The sequence below is a fragment of the Peromyscus californicus genome, unplaced genomic scaffold (genome assembly GCF_007827085.1).
Source record: "Peromyscus californicus insignis strain IS unplaced genomic scaffold, ASM782708v3 Scaffold_19__1_contigs__length_69161282, whole genome shotgun sequence".
In the NCBI taxonomy this organism is placed as follows: Eukaryota; Metazoa; Chordata; class Mammalia; order Rodentia; family Cricetidae; genus Peromyscus; species Peromyscus californicus.
The window spans coordinates 27533899-27559608 of record NW_026294491.1 but is presented as its reverse complement, the minus strand read 5'-3'; the positions used below and the strand labels follow the sequence as shown (position 1 = coordinate 27559608).

At 49.2% G+C, this 25710-nt stretch overlaps 1 protein-coding gene across 1 annotated transcript in view; it reads left to right on the top strand.

Moving 5' to 3' along the window:
- Sh3rf3 (SH3 domain containing ring finger 3) overlaps positions 1-25710 on the top strand; it is a 301431-nt gene that overhangs the window by 230033 nt on the left and 45688 nt on the right. The window contains exons 5-7 of the mRNA XM_052744948.1: positions 4471-4571; positions 16220-16390; positions 21054-21310. Of these exons, the coding sequence (XP_052600908.1) occupies positions 4471-4571; positions 16220-16390; positions 21054-21310 (529 nt within the window). The remainder of the gene's footprint in view (positions 1-4470; positions 4572-16219; positions 16391-21053; positions 21311-25710) is intronic.

Here is a 25710-nt window from a genome sequence, read left to right as displayed (position 1 = left end):
GGGGGCCCGCTGCCTGTCAGGGATCCTCACCAGGCTCAACAACCTCAGCAGATATGCTCTAAACAGCCATGCTCTTGAAGATCCAGAGAGTCACAGCCCCCAGCTTCCTACCTCAGTAGGTTTGCTCCTCTTATGGTTTCCATGGTGATAGAGATGAAGACCTGATTGGGAAGTAGATGGGCAGGACCTGGTGTGCATCACAAATCCACAAAGCCGATCAGCCTTCCTTTGGCACATTGAGTTTTTGTCCCTGAGGGCAGTGCTTACTCTGATGTTACTGCCACCTGGCAGGTCCTCTGTGGTGCTCCCACTCTGGATGTCACTGCCTAGCAGTGCTACACTGTGAGTCACACTTTGCTGAGCGTGAGCTGTGTGTCTTCCAGGAAAGGACTCTGTCTTTGTTTCTTTTCCTGTGGCTGTGATAAAATGTTCTGACCAAGGCAACTTAAAGAAAGGGTTTATTCTGGCTTACGGTTCCTTTAGTGAACTTCTTCATGGTGGGATCAGGAATAATAGCTGTGGGAGAAGCATGATGGCAGGAGCAGGAAGCTGGCAGGTCACACAACACCCACATTCAAGAAGCAGAGAGTGAACAGGAAGTGGGGCCAGACTATGAAGCCTCAAGGCCCACCCCCAGTGACCTATTTCCTCTAGCAAGGATCCATCTTCTAAGGGCTCCACAACCTTGCCAAACTGAGCCACCAGCAGGGGACTGAGTATTCAAACACATGAGTCTGTGGGGGACATGTCCCCAACTACAACCTGTAATGCAGTTCTAACCAATGCATAGCCAACAATCTCGCATATTCGTTTTGTAATAGTTGTTATGAGAGTTCCAACGGGTGGCCAGGTTTCCAGGAAAACCACCAGCAATTACTCCCTAGAGCTTAGATGACAATGCCCTGCCCTGCTAAGACCTCTAAATAGGCCTGAGATTGCTTCAGCTGCAGAGTTCCTGGGTATCTCCTAAGCCTCCTGATACTTGTTATATAGGGCACTTGTTTGCTTTCCCAGAAGATCTATGGATGTCTGCAAATATGACATTACACGCCTTCTTATCACCCAGTGCATGACAAACACCAGCAATGGCCATACTCTTGGCCAAGTCTTCCCCGTTGCCCAGGGGATGGAATTCTGCCTTCCCTGTCTCGCCTGGCCAAACACATTATGCTTTCCTATTTAATTATGGCTTGGATGGCTTCAGGACCATTGGAGACACTGTGGATGTGGGGAGATGAGCCAGAGCAGAGCCCAGGCAGGTTCTGTGAGGTCCCCGCTTCTGCTCTGGCCAGGACTTTGCACATGCAGCACCGAGTTAGTCTGACTTGACTCTTTAGGGGGCTCTTAGTGTGGAGACCAGAGCCTGGCAGGAAATTTCCACAGTGGGGCCTCAGTGCCCTGGGGTCACTGCCCTGCCTAACTGCACATTTTAACCAGCCTTCTGCTTCTGCCAGGCATGGACACCTCCTTATTCCTCCAAGGCCACCATCCACTCTCCCTTCCACTTTAAGGAACCTATCCTGTTCCTTTCAAAGGCCTTAGATGGCCTCAATCACCCCCCTAAAGTACTTGGGTGTATGGCCAGACCTTGTCAGGACAGCTCATATGTGAGCACCTGTCTAATGCCTCTTCCCCACAGTGCCAGCACTGAAGTCAGAGAGCCTCTCCGTTTTGTTGACTGTGAATGCCCAGTTGGCAGGTACTCAACACATGTCTTGTGCTGGCAAGTACTCAACACATGCCCCTTGAGCACTGTCAGCATTCAAGGTCGTGTTGTGGTGCCTGGAAGTACTAGAGAATCATTTGAGTTGGCAGCCTGAGGCCCTGCCCACATCTGTCTCCAAGTGACCCTGGGGAGAGCTAGAAACAATGGCAGCTCTCAGGATGGGCTGCCAGGCTCCTTCACAGATGTCCTTCACTAAGCAAGAGTTGTAATTCCAGGGGGGCAGCATTCTCCTCCCCCCTCAGCCCTGACTCTGCTGGAACTTCTATGGATGGCCTACAGCTGACTTTGGGGGAGAACACTCAGTCTCTGGCTTGTAGGTGGGCAAGGTGTAACAGCAGATGGCAGACCCCATAGCCTGTCAACAAGAGGACACATCCCCAACTCCAAACCTACATCCCACACATGCCTTCCAGCTCTTTCCTTGGTGAGTTACTCTTAGGCATGAGATCCATGGGGGTAGAAGGCTGCCTTTGAAACCTGGTGCTCTCTCTTTGTGAAGTTTAAAAACCCCAGGGCCCTAGTCCAAGCATCCATCTTTGAAGATGTCAAGTTACCTTGGAGACACAAGGAAACTCATCTTTCAGTCTCATGGCCTCATTGCAAGGTTCACTACTCTGTAAACAGGAAGCACAAACTGTTTCTGGCTTGGTGGAGGGAGACTCTAGGTGCTGTGCAGATCCAAGATCCCAGAGCAAGTAGGCGTGGCCACACAGGTAGGTAGATCAGCACGAGGCCTGCAGCCACCAACCAAGCTACCCAGATCAAGACTGGTCCTAAGTCCTGAGAATCACTTCCTTACTCCCCCATCAGCTAAGTGAGGATAGGCAGGGTGCAAGGTACAAATTTGCCCAAGGTCATCTTAGGAAACCTGATCCTGTCTCTGTGGCCTCTGCATTTAGTGACTTCTGCTTACTTGAGGCTACATACCCCATGACATGAAGTTATCACATTTAGAGCCATGGACAGCTCCCAGTACCACACTACATTTCTGCCAAGATCCCAACAGTTTGCTTGGCCCGTAGTCATGTAGCTCTGTTGTGTCTGTCTGTCCCTTGTTAGGTACCTGGAAGGGAGGAAATGCTGAGAGAGATGAAGGCCTACTGAACCCAACAACTCTGACATTCCCTCCAATTTAGTTGTCTACAAGTGCCAAATGGTACAAGAAACTGGTTGGTTCAGTGCAGCCCGGATGCTGGAGTCCAAAAGAAAGATACTGGCAGAGTTGCTTCCTCCCAGAGGCAGGGGACTCTGCCACACCTCTCTCCTGGTTTCTGGTAGCTGCTGATCATCATCTTTGCAATTCCTTCGTTTGTAGACACATGACTCTGCTCTTGGCTCCCACTGTCACACGGCCTTACTTCCCTGGGTGTCCTGTTCTGTGTTGTTAGACACACCAGTCATTGGGTTTTTCACCCACCATAATCAAAGGTCACCTGTTCTTAGAATCCTTTCTTTAACATGCAAAGACCCTTACTCTAAATGAGGTAGGTCTTGTTCACAGGTCCAGGGGCTAGAGCATGGACTGATCTTTTGAGAGGGATGCAATTCAATCCATTATGCTTCCAGATACCTCTGAACAGAAGGAACAGACTGGTGTTTAGGGGATTTGCGGACAACAGTGACCTCTAAGGATTGAAATTTCCTTGCCTCCCAGAACCTTAACCCAGAGAGCTCAGCATGCACGGACACTTGGGAGGCACAGCCTCGAGCTGGAGCATCACTCAACCCATACCCTGCATAAAGGGGCCCTTGAAGTCTTGAGACCCCAGATGCAGAGCCTTTGGGGCAGGGCATGCTATGCACTGTCATTCCTGGTCATCCTACTCTCTTGACTGCCCCTAGAAGTTAATGTTCGTCTCCTCAGATGCCACCTTTAAATGAATTTTGCAGTTGTAAAGAAGAGTTCCTGGAAAGAAGTTATGTCTACCAAAGCTGACTGATTAAAACTTCAGTATCTGTGGTGAGCTTGGAGTGTTACAGGTCCAGAGCCTAATTATCGTTTCTCTTGGGCTATTTTTAGCCTAGCTAAAGAGGCTTCCCTTGCCCACCTCAGTGTCAGACCTAACATCCTTATAACCAGATTAAAAAAAAAAACAAAACACAGAAAAACAAAAGCCCACCGTTGGGGTGCCTTAGCTTAACAAAACCCCCATTTTCCACCCATCCAAGGATTCAGTGTTCTATCAGGGAGCTCAGGGCTGACAGCTGAGATTTTTCCACTCTGCTGCAATACCCTACTTAATGTTTCCACCAATGGATTTGCAAAGTGTCTGGATTTATGACTCTTCTTTGTTCTATTACTGTAAAAAAAACTTCATGAAACTGCTTCCACATTGGAACACTGGAGGAGACCTAAACCTGTGTCCCAGTCCATGGCCACCTAAATTGGACTCCAGAATACTTTGTCTGGATTTTGGTTTTCCACACACTAATGATTAATTCGGCTTTTAAAGATAAAGCTAGACCTCTGTCCGACACTGTCTTCTCCCAGGTTGATCTAGAATAATACTCAGAAGGGGCTCTTGAAAGGCCCTGGGACCGGTTTCTTGGGCCACCAACCTCCCTCCAATAGGTCATAACAATATGATTAATAGCCAAGGAAGTGAAGCATGATGGAAGACTGGGAAAGGTAACAGCTTTGACACCGAGGGTACACATGGCTGCCGGTGTCCGCTGACCTGCTTTCTCCTTCTTAGACAGAACCTTCCTTCTGCTCACTCATGTATCCTCTTGTCTCTTTTCAGGACTCCTCTTCAACTGGACCTATCCCCACAGCCATCCCACGAGGTGCCACGGTGGCTGGAGAACAGGGCATGTCTCCCAAAGTCCAGCTGCCCCTCAACGTGTGAGCTGCCCCGCCCCTCATGTCTGTCGACATTCCCACACACTGGCACTTAGTGGTGTCTAGTGGGTTTATCAGTTAGTTACTAGCTGTCTCGTGTAGTTACATACATGTGCTAATGCCACCCAAAATGAAAGGGTGAGAACCGAATCCAGACAGGTCTTTTAACACCACTGTCCCTAGGATGGTTCGGAGAAGTGGGGGGAAATTAATAATCTTTGACAGGTCTCAGAGGTCCCTGAGATCTGGGGTGACTTGAGGAAAGAAGGGTGCAGTGAGGCCAGCAGGCATCTTTGGAAGTGTGGGCAACAGCTTGGTACTGCCTGCTCAGAAGTGCCACCCACCACCAGGCCGGCCAGCTGCATGCCAACCCCAAATGTAATCACATGAATCACTGCCAGGAAATGAGGTGTTTATCTTGTTGAGAAAATTTTCTCTGGTAAATTACAGCATTTAAAAGATACATGAAATTCTCAAACTCCTGTTTAAATAGCCTTCCCAGGAATTAGTTGGCTTCTGTATGTGCAGTGAGATCAGCCTCTTGAATGGATGCTTTCAGGTGGAGTGGATGGATGTGGCAGACATATGGACAGAAAGTTACATCAGTCTAGGCGAGCCAGCGGGGCGGCTGGAATCTGTATGGTGCAGAATGTAATGCATTGTGGAGAGGCTTCCTAAAAATCACCTTAGCCACCCGGGTGGATTCCTTGCCCTTTTGGCCAAGTCCAGATGTTAGACTCCAGCATGGATAAGAAAGTCCTGAACACCTTCTTATTAACTTGCCCACCTTCATGCTTACCCAACTTAATAAAAGAAATCTGAAATGTATCCACTTTTCTCCTGGCTTCCCAAGGGAACCAGATTAATAAGCTAGATCCCAGATTAGCCTTCAGGTTAAAATTCACGTTCTCAGCAGGACCAGACATCAGGTACAGTTACCCTGCCATTTGTAAGTTCAACTATCCTTTAATTCAACTACTCACGGATAGAAAATAGTCAACAAGAAATTCCAGAAAGTTCCTCAAAGCCAAACTTGGATTTTTTTTCATGCCACATGTATAAAGTGATATGCAGATTTGATTTAGTATAATGCCACTGAGAGAGGAGTTAAGGGATTCAGAAGAATGGCAAACGTTATATGCAAGGGTTGGGCTGTTCTTCACTTGGGATATGAGCATCTGTGGATTTGGGGATCCTGGAATCCTGTGGATGCTGACCATGTCTGACCATGTTCCTGGTCTGCCCCTATGGTTTCATTATGAGCCAGAGGCCACAAAAAGTGAGTGGGAAGGCTGGAGTGAAGAGCTGATGCAGGGCACCTCCCCCCACCCCAAGGAGGAGGCCCATGTCTACAGGAGATGGCTCTGGTGCAGTTCCCCAAATGAGAGGCAGGGCACAAGCTAACGTGATGAGCCTAGCTTCATTTTGTGTCCTCACAGCCAGCTGAAAGCCTACACTCAGGTCCTCAACAACTACCCACATTTCCTTGAACATCAAGACATCCTGTTCCTGGGAATGGAGGGCTCCAGTTCTTATGTGTCAGACCAGCTACCTGAGAAGACGCCTGTGTCTTTGAGGCCCAGGAGTTGGGAGTCATCCAGCTACATTCTTGGGGGTCTCAGTTGTGGACACTAAACACAAAGGGCCCTCTCCTTTATAGCCCCCTCTACCACAGAGACAAGGTCTCTAGGACCTGCAACATGGCCTTTCTCCACTCCCTACCTCACCCCCAGGTCATGTTGCCACTATTTAACTTGAGGGAGACATACTTATCAGATATACCTGGAAGTAACAAAGACTTGGGTAGGGGTGAGTCAGCAGGTAACACAGTGATAGTCTTGGGTAGGGGTGAATTAGCAGATCACATGGTGATTGTCTTGGGTAGGGGTGAGTCAGCAGGTAACACTGTGATGGCCTTGAGTAGGGGTGAATCAGCAGGTAACATGGTGATGGTCTGGGTAGGGGTGAGTTAGCAGGTAACACAGTGATGTCTGAGCAGTAGATGAATGGAGACCCTCTAAGAGGCCAGAGAAGGGCTGGAGAGATGGCTCAGTGGTTAAGAGCACTGGCTGCTCTTCTGGAGGACCTGAGTTTAATTCCCAGCAACCACATGGTGGCTCACAACCATCTGTAATGAGATCTGGCGCCCTCTTCTGGTGTGCAGTCATACATGCGGACAGAGCACTGTATACAGAATAAATAAATCTTTAAGAGGCCAGAGAAAACTTAAGAGTTTGTATCCGTGGCTGCCTACTGAGCATCTAAGACATGCTTTGAAATCCCACACATGTTACAGCGACATACATGGTCCAATTTGAAAACCTGATGGCTAAAATTCTATTTTTTACGTTACTGATGAATTAATAGAGCAGGTGTATAGCCCGCCGCCAGTCCGTACTCCCTGGAACACCTTGATTGACAGCTCTTCCTGTAACAGCAGCTGTAAGTCATGTTGAAAATCCTAGATGTGAACATGAGATAATTTACATTTACAAAAACAACTGCAGCAGCAGAATGCCAAGTGTGCTTGGGATTTTATGGCCTTGGCACTCCAGACATGCCCAGAGGAAGGTAGTGTGTGGATCTACGATGAAATAGCTCCATTATACACTGTTGCATTCACTCTTCCTAAGGAGATATGAATAAGCATTCCTACTCTAGATAGGGCAACCAACAGACCAAAGGAACAATCTCACCCAAATCTGGATTAGTGAATGAATCATTTATTGGGCTTATAGGAGAGGGGTGTGGATTGTCCCCAAAGAACTGTACCATCAAAAAGTTTTATCCCAGCCGGGCGGTGGTGGCACACGCCTTTAATCCCAGCACTCGGGAGGCAGAGCCAGGCGGATCTCTGTGAGTTCAAGGCCAGCCTGGTCTCCAAAGCGAGTTCCAGGAAAGGCGCAAAGCTACACAGAGAAACCCTGTCTCGAAAAACCAAAAAAAAAAAAAAAAGTTTTATCCCAGTAAGAACGATGACCTCCCAAAAGCTGCTTCAGTGGGCCTCTCTTTCAGTTAACTTTCTACTTCCTATATACTCTGGCATATTAGTTCTTAACCTGTGGGTCATGACCCCCTTAGGGATCAAATAACCCTTTCACAGGAGTTGCCATCAGATATCCTGTATATCAGATATTTACATTACAATTCATAACAGTAGCAAAGTTACAGTTATGAAGTAGCAACAAAATAATGTTATGGTTGGGGATCACCTCCACATGAGGAACTATATTAAAGGGTCACAGCGTTAGGAAGGTTGAGAACCACAGATCTAGCACCTGCTCACACCACATGCCTCTGATGCAGAATTACATGCAGCTAAAGGGTACAGGAGGGAGGGAGTGGCTGGACCTTAGGTGAGGATCTAATGACCTTCTCACCCCCTCCTTCTTTAAGGGACTGTGTCTTAGTTAGGGTTTCTATTGCTGTGAAGAGACACCATGACCATAGCAACTCATAAGGAAAACATTTCATTGGGGTGGCTCACTTACAGTTTCAGAGGTTCAGTCCATTATCATCATGGCGGGAAACATGGCAGCATGTAGGCAGACGTAGTGCTGTCTACATTTGATCAGAAGGCAACAGGAAGTGGACTATGACACTGGGCAGTATCTTGAGCATATATGAGACCTCAAAGCCCACCCCCACAGTGACACACTTCCTTCAACAAGTCCACACCTCCCAGTAGTGCCACTCTCTAGGAGCTTATGGGGGCCAACCACAGACTGTCAACAGGCTTTGTTTTACAGAGGTTTCCTGCAGGTGACCAGCTGCTGTGATTAAGATGATAATGGTCATGTCATGCCTGAAGGACAGTGTTTCACAACAGACTGTCATCCAAAGGTCAGGCCAGTGACTGGTCACAGGCCTTTGCCTTTATAGAAAAGGTCCACCTCAGGTTCCTCGGGATCTGGTACAAGAAGGCTCTCAGTTTGCACACACAGCGCATGCAGGTGTAGCTCCTCCAAGACAGTGACTCACCCCTGCGCCTTCCCTCTTCTTTCTGCTATTCTGTAATTCTAACTCTTGAGTTTAAACGCCTTTCATTTGGCTAATCTGCTAGCCATGATTCCAGAGGCACTGGAGGCCATGCCTCAGGCCAGAGCCAAGCCCTCTTAAAGGTCCAAAAAGTGATGGGAACACAGGTAAAATGGAGTACCCCGAGATGCAAGAGAAGTGGATTCTTGCCTCAATTTCCCCACATCTCAAGCCAAATGTGAAGGAGGCAGAGAGCGCACACGGGGATCAATGAGTGGCCAAGCAGCACTGACTTGGAGGAGGCTGGGAAAAGACAACCGGACCACTGAGACCTCCCATCCAGAAACCCAGTGTGAGACGTCTCATTTGAGCAGTGCTGCAGGCCATGGACTGGAGAAGACAGCACAGGATAGGCCTCGGATTCATAAACCAATCCGTGATGTGCTTCATCGGGTGCGGGGTGTCTGCCTCCCAGCACCAGCTTGCCAGCCCATGCAGAGGACAGGCCTGACTCCTAGGAGAGGACATTCGTATGGAGCAAAGAACTTGGTCAGTCAGTGGGGTACCGTTACCACTTATCAGGAAAGCCACATGCTTCCTACCAAAGGTGGCTCCCCAGATGCCACCTGGGTGACATCAAGGAATCCAGAAAAGGACAGGAAGAAGAGAGCCTGTCACTTGGACCGGGAAACGGAACCTTGGGGGAACAGAAGCTGGTAGTTCTGGATGGATGCTGGGTCACTGAATCAAGTGGTTAGCACTGGTCACATGAGATGTGTTTTGCATGGCAGTGAGAATCACTTGTAGGCTAACACTCCCCATGACCCTAGCACCATTCATTCTGATGGCCAAAGGCCACTAATCCACCGTGAAGAACGATGTGAGTCCCATGTTCTAGGATACTGAGAAAGACTGAAGCCATGCCCAGTTCAGGAAAAATGTTATCATGTATCACAGACTCATCAAGCAGCCAGCTCTGCACCTACAGCAGGATGCCATTATAGTCACAGGACCTACTAATATCATTAGGTAAGGCTGGGTCAATCTAGAATAGTGGTTCTCAACATACAGGTTACAACCCCTTTGGCGGTCAAAGGACCTTTTCACAGGGGTCACCTAAGATCATCGAAAAACACAGATGTTTACGTTATGATTCATAACAGTAGCAACTTATAGTTACGAAGTAGCAACATAAGGAACTGTAATAAAGGGTCACAGCATTAGGAAGACTGAGAACCACTGTTCTAAAGTAATATGAGTCTTTGGATATTGTTCCCCAGAAATATCTTAGAGGCCAGTTTCCGGGTCAGCTTTGGCAACAGTGGGCAGCACCGCACTGGCTCCTCTCTGCCTGTGGCTCTAGTTTTCCTTACCAGGCTAACGTCTGCCCTCAGTTGAGTGCATGGCAGCTGGCGCATGAGGTCAGTCGCCTCTTTCACCTCTGAGTGCCAGAGCCTGCTCAGTCCTTCCGGGGGACTTATTTAGCCTTCCTGTGCAGACTCTCTCACTCAGCGTCCTTGCTGCCTCGGTTTATGTAGAGGGCGCGCCTGCACAGGTTTTAACCACCATCTCTAGTTCCTCGTCCACCTGGCAGCGGCATCCATCCTTGGACCACATCAGCTGATAGTTGGGTGCACGTCTCCACCACCTGTACCCGGGTGGCTCTAATAAAGAAAAGAGCAGAAGCGGGACCCCTTGAAGGAGCAATGGGAACAGACTTTTCATTCAGTAACGGAGAAATGTGAGCGAGCTACCATCTGGAGAAGAAGGAATGTGGAGTGAGCAGGGGCACCGGAAGAGTCTGATTCACTCCACGGTTAGGACGGAAGGGAAATCTGCAGACAGCAGCAAGCAAAGAGCTCGTTGAAGATGCACATGGCAGGCGGGCGAGCGAGCAGAGCAGAGCAGAGCAGAGCATGTGCAAACGAGCTGCACGTGGACACACAGTGCCACACCTAGTCATCACAGCTGCCAGCTTGTCCAGTCTGAGCTCTGCCTCGGGACACCAGGCCCAGGAGTTAGAGCTGACATCCAGCCTCTAACTACAGGCCCAGCTTCATGCCAGCAGTGACTTTTCCTTGGCGAGCTGCTCCTGAGAGGCACCGTTTCTAACTGGCACAGAAGCCACATCCAGGCTGTAGGGTGGTAGTGTGACAATCCCTACTGGAGTTGCCTTTTTCAGTGTCAGCCTTTGTGCATTTGTGGAGGTGATCGCTTGAATGCGGTGGTGACCCAGCTGATCTGGATGTGGTGGGAGACTGCCTGGAGCACTCTATGAAGGCCTGTGTCAAGCTTCTAAAGCCTTCTGAAATAGGTGTAAAGTGAGAGCCAGGAGAATGAGGAACATACCATCCACAAGTACACCTGTGTATCCCTAATTCCATGCCAGACTCTGGGCACATGTGCATTACGAAGGACATCCACCCACACAGACCAGGAGGGGTAGTTGAGTGATGTAGGTGTGAAGAAGCAGTAAAAGGTGACATTGCTATAGCTGTCACTAGGAATCGGGCAGTGGGCAGTGCAGGAAGTGGCCGCTTAGACTCCCTGGGGCTGGTCCAGTTGGATGAAGATGGCTAGGACCATTCTCTACGTACATGTCATTTGTGTGTGGGCATTCCATGGATGCTTTCTAACTGATGCACAAAGGAAACCAGAAGCTTAGTGACACACTGCCCAGCCAGCCAGCGTCCCACTCTGCACAGGTGTGTGCCAGATACACAGGCGCCACACACAGGGAAGCCACCCAGCATATCCATCCACTTGTGTCACCCCTCTGAGGAACCCAGAGAGGGAAGGGAAGGAAGAAGATTATTCTGTACAAGGAATTTTTTATGGTAAAGTTGTGTTCACCCAGCAAGGATCACCAAACGTGGAAGACTAGGATCCTTGGTAGGGCCTCATCAAGCAAAGCAAATTTAAAAGAAAGATGGAAAGGTCAAGGGCTGCAGAGCCAGCTCAGAGACTAAGCAGGAATTGCCCTTGCAGAGGAACTAAGTGTGGCTCCCAGCACCCACAATGGGTGGCTCATAACTGCCTGTAACTCCATCGCCAAAGACTCTGACACCTCTAGTCTCTGCCAACACAGTACATGTACATACACATACACACACACACACACACACACACACACACACACACACACACACACACACACACACGTGAGCACACACAAAAGTAATTTAAAAGTAAATCTTTTAAAACATTAAAAGGCCAATCATGTCAGTGTCCTGCTGCAATCCAAATAGCACTCCCCTACACAGTGAGTCTTGTAGGCCTACACTCAGAGCTGGCAGGTGGAATCCCTGACTCCAGTAGTAAGCCTACCCCATGCCATGCTCACCCAGGCTTGAGGCTCTCACAGTGTCTGGCCCCACCCCGGGGCCATGCTAAGCTCCTAAATCACAAAAACAGTGGCCGATGCTCAGGCTTTTCCAGCCTTAGCTTCCCCAGCTGTGAAACCTCAGGGCCCACGTGGAGCCTATGTGAGTCCTTGTGTCTAGTGTACAGCAGACACTGGGTCACGGTCCTCTCCCCTTGCCCTGTCTCACCAGCGGCCCCGTGATGAGGCCACACTTCTGCAGGGCTGACACCTGATCAATAAGGTCTCAAAGTCAAGCTGGTGGCCGTGGTGTGAGGAGTGAGGCATTCAGGTCCTCAGGTCGGCAGCACCTGGAAAGGATGCGTCTCTCCTCCTAGACATCAGAACTTCAACGCTGTCCGTATCACTGAGCATGCCATACATACATTTCCTCGGGCATCCCACTCCTAAGCAGCAACACGCCCTACGTGCAGAGGCTTAATGCAGCATGAAATACAAATCCATATTTCTGAAAACCTACATGATGCGTCTCTTGGCAGCTTCTGTACTGAAGGATGTGAAGGGGTAGGCATGAAGCTGGGTCTCTCTTCCATGGTGGTGCCTACAGGCTCAGTACCAGGTAGGCACACAGGACAGCGAATGTGCAGCCATGTTCATCTTTTAGTTTTCCACCCCCTGCCTTATTATCTCATTAGGAACCACACCTGTGTTTTACGGAAACTCGGCATGTTGAAAGAGGCCTTTTCTGGTTTTTAAAGGTCTTAAGATGACTTGAAGCTGCTGATAAACAGTCCTCGTTTTCAGTGTTTGTAGGAAAAGTTACAAACTCCCTTCAGATGCTGGGAAATAATTACAAAGTCCCTGCCCCATTAAATCATATAAGGGATCCTAAAATACTGAGTAAGAGATCATCTCAAAAAGGAAACGGCCTTCGGCTACTCCACAACTGTTCCTCTAAGGCCCTCCAGAGGTTTGGTAGCCATTTATCACAGCTGCTCACACTCTGTAACGCAGTGACTTCCCAGAGAGGATAAGAAATGCTATCTGAAAACCACTGGCCATGCTCAGATTCGAACCGTGTCGAGGCTGCTGGACTCCTTACTCAGCAGGGAAGTGACCAGAAGTAGCTCCATCCTGATGCAGGAAGCACCACTGTAGACTAAAGCTGGCCTTCCTTGTTCATGGCTCTGCACTCTCACGCATGCACAGGCTCACCACACCCACCATGCAGAGTGGCTCTCAGTCCTAGACTCCCAGCCAGGACTCCTGCTTTGCTTTAGCAAGTATTTGTTGAGAATGTAGCAAATGTCTGGCAGTGAGGAGAAAGCCTTGAAGCATCAGTTAAAACTCCATGTCCTGTTGGAGCATGTGGTGTGGTGGGTAAGGGATGAACGCTGCAGGTAGATGGTGGTAAAAGCATCCTGAGGCAGGAGGATGTTTCCACTGAACCCCAGGAGCACTGCCCGTCCCCAGCAAGGTTTGCTTCTCCCGTTCCCCCAGGCCCCTGTGAGCGCAGGGCCCTGAACTTGCACTCAGCCCCCTCCTGAGGTAAGCATGGCCTCATGTGGGCAGCAGCTGCATCCTGCTAGGGGAGTTCTCGGTGTCAAGAGGACACAGCTGCTCCACTTCCCTCAGACCACATAGGAATTAGGAGAGAAGGCCCGGGGAGAGGTGAGGGAGAGGAGAAAATGGAAACCCTGAAAAAATGGAAACTCCTATAGGCAGTTGCCCCAGCGGAGAGCCTCCAAGTACGGAATGAGCGACAGAGCAAAGCATTTCCTGACACTCGAGCAAAACCTGCTGAGAGGCCTGGCAGCAGTGCCTGGGGGAGCTGTGATGCTTTCTCACAGACCTGTTTCATGTTCAGTGACCTGAGGCCATGTGTGCACACACAGCACGGGACCCCTGGAGTCCATGCTTTATGCAGGTGGACCCTGAAGACAACAGCAACCAGATATTTGGCCTGGCTGTAGCCCGGGGCTAGCCCACAGACACTTCTCTGGCAAAGAACAGGTTATGGGGGCCACAATTCACCTCTGTACCCACCAGACTCTGCACAGCACTAGCAATGAGATGAACAGAAATGGGTCCTCAAGCCTTTTTTAACAGGGAAGAGCAGCCTGGGCCCTCCCCGCTACAGGCAGTAGATGAACCCCTGGACCACTTCCTTTACCATCAAGGACATATACGTAAACCTGGTGGGGTTTTAACTGTCTAGAGACCCACACAGCTCCAAGGAGCCATCAATCACCCTTCTTAGCATTCTGCTGTGGCCAAAGTCACAAACTGAGCTGACATCATAAAGGGACAGCAGGGGGACAGCTTAAGCAGGATTTGCACTTTGTGTCTCCTTGACAGCAGGTTCACATCATGTGTCATTCTTACACAGTCCTGCACCATAGCTGTCTCTGTTCCTGTTTCGGCCCTCAACACCTGTTACCAGGAACTTACCCTCCCCCCCCCACGCATATACAGCACATCTCGGACACGAAGAGTGTCTTAGTTAGGGTTACTACTCCTGTGATAAAAGACCAGGACTGAAAGTGACTCGGAGAGGAAAGGGTTGATGTCACTCACAGTTCATCATCAAAAGCAGTGAGAGCGGGAGCCTGGAGGCAGGAGCCGATGCAAAGCCCACGGAGGAGTGCTGCTTACTGGCTTGCTCATCATGGTTTGCTTAGCCTGCTCTCTTATAGAACCAAGACCACCTGCCCACGGGTGGTACCGCCCACGATGGGATGCCTCCCCCCCCACACACACACATCAATCACTAATTAAGAAAATGCCCTACAGCCAGATCATATGAAGTCATTTTTTTTTCAATTGAGGTTCCCTCCTTTCAGATAACTCTAGCTTGTATGAAGTTGACATAAAACTAGCCAGCGCAGTGTCTAAATGCAGTCTTCCTGTGTCTTACTTGTTAGTAATATTTCCCCTCTGGTCATTAAGGACAAGGATCACATCCTGATTTTTTGCATCTGTCACAGGCATGGGGTGGACATTAGATCTACATGTCCCTGGGGAGGAGCCTGGGCTGCTTACCCTCAGAAGCCCAGGGTGTTCCCAAACATTGGTGTTCCTGGCTTTCATCCTAGGGGTAGAAGCATATAAACCGGGGACACTGAGTCCCCACTGACGAGAACCAGAGGGCCCACAGGTCAGAGGGTTGCAGAGGGAAGACAGATTAGAAGGTGGGGAGACCTTCATCTCCACGGGACTCTCACCTTGTTCAAGACTCCTCCTTGGGGCCTCCTCCGTCCTTACGTGAATTCTAGTGAGTGGTTCTCTTTCTCCTTCCACTTCCTATGAAGGCCCTTTGCAGAGTCAGGGGAGCTGGAGGGATGCTGGGGGTCTAGCAGGCCCAGATACGGTACTATAGGCGCTTCTAGGAACCCACAGCACAGGACAGGATCAGTCATGCCCCTGAGCCCACATCTTGGTGCACAGTTCTTGAGATGGCTCATCTGTCCTCTGCTATGGAACTGGGGCGCCCATCCACTTTCATGGCTGGATCCTGCAAGCAATTATCTGATGCAGGTTCCTCTAACAGCCAAGTCCAGCTGTTCCCTAGACTCCAGGAGGAGGGGGACCCTTCTGCCAGGTTATTCCATGCTCACTAGTGCTGCAAGGAAAAGATGCACGCATCCTTAGTGTGTCACAAAAAGGGCTGAAGTTTCTTCAGCCTTATCTGCAAATGAGGCTTATAAGCAAAGAAGACACGGGATAATTAGTAACAATGCGAATGTTGCTAGAAAGTGGACAGATGCTGCCCTTTCTGGAAGAGCGCTTGGAGAGTTCTTGACCAGCTCAGGCTGACTAGAGAAACCTGGCGGGAAAACCAGGCCCAGCTAGACTGGAACAAGCCCAGGCCCAGCTAGTTCACTTGATTATTCCTGCGATTCCTCTTGCTCAGATACCAGACTATAGAAAGCTTAGAGAAAAGGGAGAAAAACATTGTGAGGTCCAGAGACCAGGCCCAGGATACAGGTGTGAGGTATCCTGGAAACTGGGCATCACTCTGCCTCACTGAGCTTCTTCCCTTCTGTGACACAAAATAAAAAGCCCCTCACTCCACCTACATATCGCCTGACCATTTAGTGGGCCAGAGTCATGGTGTCTTCCACAAGCGCTAGGAACATACCTGTTTTCTTCCTCCACCTCATGGGTTTGTGGCAGAATTGAGTCAGGTAACGGGTATGTGAACTCTCTGTGAACTAGAGCACCCTGCAGGTATCAGCTACTCATTAGGTGGAATTCATCTAAAGACGGGCTGTCTGTCCTGTGCCACCTCTGTCATCCATCGTGTCCCTCAGAGACACGCACTGACCCTTGTCCTTGTCCTCGTCCACAGGTACCTGGCTCTCTATGCTTACAAGCCCCAGAAGAATGATGAGCTGGAGTTGCGCAAGGGTGAGATGTACCGTGTGCTGGAGAAGTGTCAGGATGGCTGGTTCAAGGGAGCTTCACTAAAAACCGGGGTCTCGGGGGTGTTCCCCGGCAACTACGTGACACCTGTCTCCAGGTGAGGGCCTGGCCACCTGATCGAGAAGGGAATGAGGCCTACATTGCCCTAGTGCTGTAGAAACCCCGGAGACCACACTGTAGACGGGTCCCCGTCACACTCGGTCCAGAGACAGTGGGGACATTTGAGTTCCTTTGGGGAGGGGCTCCTCTGCCAAGCTTGGTTTACTAGGCTTTCTCAGTGAACACTGGCTACCCAGGGGATAAGTATGGTAGCAGGAGCTGGAGCAAAGCAACAGCAGCTGAGTTGGGGAGTGGGATGGGAAGGTTGTCAGAGCAAGATCTTCAGTGTACGTGCTTGTAAACAAGGCCAGTGTGTGTGTGCGTGTGTATTCAGTGTGTGCAGGATGTTATCAAGTATGCATGTTCATATAGGTACTCGTGTGTGTGTGTATGCAATGAGTACGGGTCATGTGCATGCTTACAGTAGAGTTATACTATATGTATAAGCATGAAAATGTGTGCCCCACATTGGTGTGTGCACCCACATGTGCACAATGTGTACATGTATGTAGAGTTTGATATGTATATGGTATGTGCATATGAGTATATGTAGTGTGTCTGTGCATGTGTGTGCATGATATAGGTATAATGCACATGAGTGTATATGCAGTATACGCATAACATGTATTATGTATTTGTACCATGTGAATATAACATGTGTACACATGTATAATATGTATACATCACATATATATTTGTAGTATGAGCACAACATGCATATATATATGTATATATATGTAAAACACATACAACCATATAAAGGAAAGGGATACATGTCTTAAAGTACAGTTGTTGATGACTGATAGCATTATGAGTAATTTTTTAAAGTCCCCTCCTTGTGCTTTCTAGTATCTTTACAAGTCACAATTACATAGCTTTTATAAACTAAGAAAAGCAATTTAAAAAATTCACTGACGAGAAAGCCCAGAGTTGTCAGGATTTTCTGTTGTGTTGTGAGGTCCACTGCCTGACTGTTTGAGTGTCACTCACAGTAGCCCCTTCAAACAGCCTGTGTCAACACTAGCAGACACGAAAATAAACCGTTTTAAGTATCTTTGGAAGAAGACGCTGAAAACATTGCCATTCTGATGCCTGCCTGTCCAAGTGGCTTCAGAAAGTGCCCAGGAGGACACATATATTTGTGTTGTGGCTTAGGTTGCATGGGCAGTCTACAGCCAGGGCTTCATGGAGGATGTTCAGAGGCCTGAGGAGAAGGGTTGTCCTATCTTGGAGAAAGAGGGTTATGTAGACAAGGAAGGTATGTGGTGAGTGATCCTTCACTCGGGGAACCATCAACAGGAAGGAGCCTGAGGAGAAGCTTCGGGGCCTTCAGGAAACTCCTGTGCCTTAAATCATGCTACTTAAGACATTAGCTCCCAGCAAGCCTCTTGGGGACTCTCCTCATGCAGAGCAACTTGACTGGTGGTTTTGATGTGTTCCTACTGAATACAGGCAAAGCCCCCTGCCTGGGGCCCTCAGACAGAGATGGAGGAACTTCATCAGCTGGAATGGCTCCCCTCACTCACTCCAAGTGTGTCCTATCTCTTCTACTTCCTAGTGAAACTTGCCATCTCTTTTGGGAACTGGGTCTTAAGTCCACTTGCTAAGGAAAACCTTCTCCCATGGCCCTGTCTGAAGCCTGTGAGTGCTGCTCATTATAGGTCATGAATAAGTGTGCAGAGCCTGCTGGCCATCTCTGGTTTTGTACACTGGGCTCACTGAATGCCATTTATATACTATATACCAACTGCTCAATAGTGCAAGTTGAATAAATCGATGAAATCTGGTAGTTCTGGTTAAATCCTGCCGTAACTTGGCTATGGGAAGACTTAACTGGAATGAATCGGGAATTCTCTGGATGGCCTGGGCCACTTCAGTCTGTGTACCTCATGAGTTGCCCACCTCCCTTGAGCCCATCTGTCTTCAACTGGGTGTATTGTTTCTGTTTTTTAAAGAAGCAGCCCACAGCCTAGGAGACCAAAAAGCAGACATCCCTGGCAGGTCTAACTCTGATGACTGAAGAACTGAGAGGTCACTAGTGTCTTCTGTAACTCCCCAAGAGGAGGAATTGCAAGGAGCCCCCACAATCAGTATCTCAGAGACCTGGGCTTCTCAACCAGGCCCACCATGCACCCCAATGTAGAAAGGCTGGCTTCGATCTTATTTATAGAAGCAGAGGGCTGCCCTTCCCCTGCTCTGCCCCAAGACTGACCATCTCTTATCCTCACTGCAAATCAGAAAACTGCCAAAACCACCCAGCAGAAACCTCAGGACAAGTGTCGGAGGGACATATGTGCAGAACCAAAGCTGTCAAAGTAGTCTGAGCCCGAGAGGTACACACTAAAGCCGTTTACGGCTGTCACCTACAAAGGACATTGCAGATGGCTCTTTCTCATTGTTTGTTTGCAGTCTGTTTGTTTATTTGCTTGCTTGCTTGTTTTACAAAAAAAAAAGGGAAAGTCTGGCCTTGAGTACTACACTGTTACAAGTATGAGCATGTGGAAAGGAAATCCAGGCTGGCTGGAGCAGGCCTGGCCAGACCCTGCTGCTGAGAGGGAGGGGGTCTCAGCTGCTGCAGGAGGCACATGTGCAGTCCATTGCCTTCAGCCTTGTTAACATAGCCTTGCAAGCACAAGGCCCATACTTTGAAGCTCATCTCTTTGGTTTGTAAAGATCTAGCATGGCGTTACATCAGTGGTTAAAATGCATGATGTAGACTGGTCCATTGGCAGGGCAACTCATTCATTGTAACATGAATTTTAAAAGGTCTTATTAATAAAAAAAAATCCAGAGCCCAGATATTGGGGTGAATTCTGAAAGATCAGAGAAGCCACAGCCAACCTCACCTTGACAACTCCTCAGCCAATCCTGCTTCCACAAATCCTCAGACTGAAATACTCTTGAGTCCTCACCCCTGAGGGTCTCAGTTGAACTGCTTAAAAGCCTCTAGTTCCTGGTCCTCACGCCTTATATACCTTTCTGCTTCCTGCCATCACTTCCTGGGATTAAAGGCATGTGTCCTTCCCAAGCAAAGACATGAGATCTCAAGTGCTGGGATTAAAGGTGTGTGCCACCATGCCTGACTCTGTTCAAGGCTCTGGCTTTGAACTCACAGAGATCCAGATGGGGATCTCTGCCTCCTGAATGATAGGATTAAGGGTGTGTGCCACCACTGTCTGGCCTCTATGTCTAATCCAGTGGCTGGCTCTGTCCTCTGATCCCTAGATAAGTTTTATTTGTTAGAGCACAAATAAAATATCACCACAACTCACTAGAGGCAAATTTCAGAATAGCTCTGAAGCTGGGGAAGGACCAAAGCGCTGGTAACCCCAGAGCAGTGGTCCCCTTTCTGGAAGGCCCTTCTTCTTCCCCATGGCTGCTACACAGACACTCTGAGTTCTCCAGGGCTCTTTGCTTTGGAAGTATGTGGTGATATACTATGTACCCTAATAAAGCTTGCTCTGCTTCTCTGATCTTTCAGCTTTCACCCCAATATCTGGCTCTCTGTTTTTTTATTAAAAGACCATCTAAGATTTTGCCCTGGCCAGCGGGGTGTCAACAGGGGCGACCCACCTGCGGGAGAGAATGAGAGGGACAGGGAGACACGAGAGAAGACAGTAAGACAGTGTTCTGATCAAGCTGCAAATTTTATTCTCCTCAGCAAGGCTTATATATGGAGGGGGAAGGAGCAGGAAGGAGGGAAGGGTGCATGACGTGCCGTACGTGCAGGTGAAGGGAGACGTGCAGGTGAAGGACTACATGCAAGTCGTGAGGCTGCTAGGTGGTAAGGTCACTGGTCAGGGCCCATTGTTCTGTTGCTATGCTACCTGACCTGCCTGACCTGTTCTTTATCTTTGGGGGCATCTGGTTTAGGGCAGGGGCTTGTTCTCTGGCCTAGCTAGTACTTTTCGATGGTCCATGTTTGGTCCCTGACAATATTTGAACAACAGAAGTCCCCACCCAGGCCACAGGGAGATAAGAGTGCACCTGGCCCAGGAAATGTCGGCGTGGGGCAGAACCACTCTTCTCCCATCATGCCTTCAACTGTCCCAAGAGAGATTCTAAAGGAATGGGAATTGGACTTTGCCTCCTGGCACATTTTAATCCCCATTAACCACAACCCACAGAAACCCATGAGCCCCAAACGCCATCCTCAGTGCCAGGGCAAATGCATGGATAGAGTTAAAAGCCATTTCCAGAGCTGCTTTGCTCATCTTACAGAGAGTGGTTGCATCTGGGAGCTTTGGGGTGAGAGTGTCTCAGGTATAAAACCGCAAGTTCCCTGATGTTTTCAGGGGATAATGCTGTTGCTCCTATGCCCATATTCTGTGGCTGGCAGAAATCAGATGAAGATATGTCTAGGAGAAGCCACCATCATGTCCCACCATGCTCCAAAAGTATCAGTCTGGTGAGACATGAGAGTCCATCGTCTTTTTAGTAGTGTTTAGCAGCACATAGCACAGCCAAGGCTACTCTGCTGCTCAGCTTGACCTCTGGACATTATTTAACAAAAGCGTTGGTTTGATATTGTCTTAGGACTTCCATGGACCACTGACCTTGACCTCTCAGAGCCTCTATAGGTCAGAGATGGGTTTTGCCGTGGCACATGGCCTGATTTTACCCGAACCCACTCACTTGCTTGGTTCTGCTTACTTCCCCAGGGTTCCTGGAGGAGGGGCTGGGTCACCCTGGAATAATGTGCTCGGAGGGTCTCCACTGGCCAAGGGGATGGCCACCATTATGCACCCTGGAGGTGGCAGTCTGAGCAGCCCAGCCACAGCCACCAGGCCTGTTCTGCCTCTCACCACACTGCAGGACCATATGCAGCACCCAGCCACCTCCCTACCAACAGGTAGCTGCCTTCGGCACTCCGCTCAACCAACAGCCAGCCAAGCCGGGAGCACCCCCATCCCAACAGGTATGGACACAGACTCCCAGGGATTCTCCCTGACAGGAATCCAGTAAGGGGGCTCCTGGGGTACAGCTCATGAGCTCTGTTTTAGGCGAGGTCTCTCATCAGCCAGCATGTGGGGAGAGTCGGGTTTGCTTCCCATAACCTGGAATCTCTGATCTCCAATATGTGCGCCTGCCATCTGGTCCCCTGCACTGGCAGTTGAAGAGGCACTGAGGATCCACAGACATTGTCTTGTGGCATGCAAGAAGATGCCGTGGGTGGGCAAGATTGGCAAAGTATCTCCTGATACCTTTCCCGAGGGTGTAACTATAAGCTGCCCGTGGATGTCTTCACTGCTGGGCGTGTTAAGGTTTCCTGGGAGGGAGTATCTTCCAGGAGAGGTTGGATGAGGCATGCTGGCCAGAGAAGCTCTTTTCTAAAGCATATTGAGAAGAGCGGCATCGACCCATAGGCTGATGAAACATAAGGACCAGTCGGTCTGCTCTGGGGTGGTATGAGATGAAAAGAAACCATGGGTGGACCGTAAAGACAGAAAGGAAATAAATCTTGGAAGCTTAGCACAGAGCTGGTGACAACTGCTTGAATGGCCAGATGCTCTTAGGAGTTCACATCAATGTGGCCCTGCGGAGCCGGTGACATCGCCATTCCCCAGTGAAAATAACCCAAAGCCACAGGGCGTAACCCAACGTTTCTCTTCCCTTCTTTCCCCGCCATCCAAGAAACACTCTCTTCTGCTCAAAGTGCAGATGAGGGAAAAAACATGAATTCACAGCGTTTTTAGATGAGCTGCCCAAACCATGGTCCTCCAGAGGGGCTCCAGAAAGCAGCTTCCTGTGTGTGAGACCACCATACCACTCTATGCTTTTATTTTCTCCAGTCTCGATGGATGGGACTGTGTGTGCTGGGGGAGTTTTGACTTTGTCAAAACTTGTGGTCCATTCACCCACCCATAGGGCCTGAGACTCAAAAGATAGTCTGCCTTCACACTCCTAAGTGGAGGCTCACGAGGCAAGAAGGGCTGACGAATCCTTGCAGTCTGAACTTGATGCGGGTCATTCTGAGAGCATTGCACTCATCGCTCTTGCTCGCTAGATGGGATGTCATCTCTACTGTTGGGTTCTCACCCACTAATTTTGATGACATCTTGGCGGGAGGCTGCGAGTCCCAGGGCAGCAAGGTCAAGGTGGGACTTGTGGGAAAGACTGGGGACAGGGAAAACTCCTGAGAATGAGCTAGTGCCAGAATGGACAGCCAAGTAACTCAAACATGGAAGGAGAAAGGACATGCTGGAGGTGAAGTGGGGAGCTGTGGGAGATAGTGTCCTCGTGCAACTGCCTGTAAGAACCATTTTCTTCCCTTTCATGTGGTTACAGATGCCCATGGTCAACAAGCAGGGTAAGCATAGTGTAATGAGAGGGGTAGGGAGATAGACAGAGAACCATATTCACATAACCTACTACAGTAGGTGTAATAACTGTTGTATTTTATTACTAGTTACTATTGTTGATCCCACAATATGCCTACTTTTATAGGTTAAAGCATACCATAAGCATGTATGCATAGAAAAAACATAGTATATAAAGTTTAGTACTAACTGTGTGGTTTAGGGTAAACAAAGGGGATCTTGAGATAGCCCCTTCTAATAGAAGACAACTGCAGTTCTGTACAGGTAGAGTATACAACAGCCTGGTTGAAGGCAGGAGCTTGAGCAGCAGACAGGCCTGCATCCAAATGCTGGGGCTGCCAACATTGCTAGGGCCTCAACTTCTCCTCCTGTAAAATGGGAAGATAGGGCGTGCTCTCTGCCCAGGATGATTGTGTGTGGATGCTATTAATATGTACTCAACAACTCTTAGCTATTCTGTAGAAGATCAGAATGTCTAACACATGCGAAGGAACAGGGCAACAGGATCATCACTAAAGATTCTAAGAAGTGTGGGATTTGAAGGCTGTGCAGGTGCTCTGAGGGACCTTAAACCAGGGTATAACATTTTATCAAGGCCACCATGGCACAAGGAAGAGACTGGGTGTGCAGCCTGGGCATAAAACAGGAGCCAACCAGAGATGGGGGGCAGCTTCAAGGGGTCTGATCCCACAGCACGGGCAGAGGGCAACGAGCAACTCAGGGGCACGGTAGTTCTGGCTGAGACAGGACTCAGGGGATGGACTCGGGGGTCTGAAGGAACCAAGTCCAGAGTCCAGATTCTGAAACTTGGGAGTATGACAGTCTCATGCCCAGCCCAGAGGAAGTAGCTTATGGGAAGATGGTAAGCCAGGTTCACACACACAGCTTTGAGAGATACAGTGGGTATGGTGAAGCCTGGGTGCTCTAGCTGCCTTGGAACAATATTCCAATGTGAGAGTGATATCTGTCTCTCTCACTCTCTCCCTGTCTCTTTCTGTTCCACAAACATCCTGCACACAGGGGAGAAGGCAGCTTCACACGCCCATGTTTCTGTTAGTAGGGAAGAGGCACCTGACCCTCTGGGGATACATGTACTTGTATTCCCAGATCGGGGTCTGGGCATACATAGTCCTGTACATGCTTTCCCTGGGAAAGGAAAGCATAAGGAGCCATGTAGATCCCCTTTGGGAGTGAAAGGAATGATTGAAATATTCAGTTTTTAAGGGACAACTGGACAGAACTCTGGTGCATCATCAGTGGTGCCTATTATCTTCAGTGGGTACAGGGTAGACTCTGGTGCCCCATGTCTAACACCATCGGTGAGAAAGGATGGACTCGGATACCTGCTATCCAACATCATCAGTGAGTCCAGAGTGAAGTTCTTGTGAATTTTATGACGGTGTCTGTTTTAGTTAGGCTTTCTATGGCTGTGAAGAGACACCATGACCACAGCAACTCTTATAAAGGAAAACATTTTCAGAGGGTTAGTCCATTATCATCATGGTGGGACACGGTGGCATGCAGACAGACATGGTGCTGGAGCTGAGAGTCCTACATCTTGATTGGCAGGCAACAGGAAGTGAACTGAGATACTGGATGTGGCTTGAGCATATATGAGACCTCAAAGCCCACCTCCACAGTGACACATTTCCTCCAGCAAAGCCACACCTCCTAATAGTACCACTCCCTTTGGGGCCATTTTCTTTCAAACCACCACAATATCCATGTCTAAAAGAATTAGAGCTGGCACCAGGAAAGGTTTTCTAGACACTACTCTGTTGGGAAGCCCCTAAGCCCACCTCCAGTGACCCAGAGAAACCTCTGACAGAATCTGGACTCTGTCTTTCATGAATATCTGTGTTTGCTTATATTAGCCAAAATTCCAGTCTATATTTTGCAACCTTAGCCTGTGGCGACCTGAAAGCATGGCCGTGTACATCACAAGTGCTCTGGAGCCATCTCACCTTCTCCCAGACCCCTCATCCCCTTCCCTGTCCCTCAAACCAGCCACGCTTGTACTAATGTGTGAGGCGTTAGGCTGCTGGCCCTTGGTACCCTCAAGTTCGAGGAACAGCTGTTATGTCTGGCTAATGATTTTCAGCTAGTTTCCAGACTCATCAGCAGCATTCCAAGATGTTGAACTTGAAAATGCTGACCTAGAGGGTGCTACCATTCTTCTGGTTATAAATATCTCACCATCCATTCAGCCCAGCCAGCATGTCAGAAGTGTGTCTAAGCTGAGCGGCCCTGTTGGCACAGCAGTCATGGGTTATCTGCACCAAGTCGCCAGAATAATGGCCTCTCCACACCGAGCCTCACTAGAAGCTCTCCCAATTCAAAAGGAAAATGAAGCCCTGCCAGTCATTACTCTTACGTGCAATGACAAGCAGTATCAAAAGGAATTGGTTTGGCTCGGGGCAGCGCAACATTGTGCACGGTCCATCACCATAGCAACCGCGATGGTGTGACAAGCATTCTCTTCTATGGGTTTAATTTTACATGTGAGGAGAGTGAGACATGGGATGGCTAAGTGGCTCCCCCAGTGCTCTAACCTAATGCTTGTCCCTGTGCCATTGTGTGGCTGTCGCGGCCAGGCTAAAGAATGGCCCCTACCAAGGCATATCAGTACATTAAATGCCACAAGGTTCCCACAGCATTTCCCACTTCGTTCTGCATTTAGAGGGAGAGAAACACTGTTGACAGTACAAGTAATGGATTGTTCGCTGCAGTAATTGCCCATTTCAGCAGCTCCTAGCCCTGAGTTGGGAGGCGTTTCAACAATGTTCTCATCCGGAGCCCAAGGCAGGCAGTTTGACAAAGGTTTAATTGCATTGGCCATAGCATTCGATATGACCGTACCTCCCTTACAATTCTTAATGTACCTCCCTTCTGCAAGGGCAGGGAACCCCCTGCATAGTGCTTACGTTCTTTAGCACATGTTCGTGTTAGCACTTTTCAGGGGTCCGAGCCCCATGCACACTACTGTTCCTCAAGAACA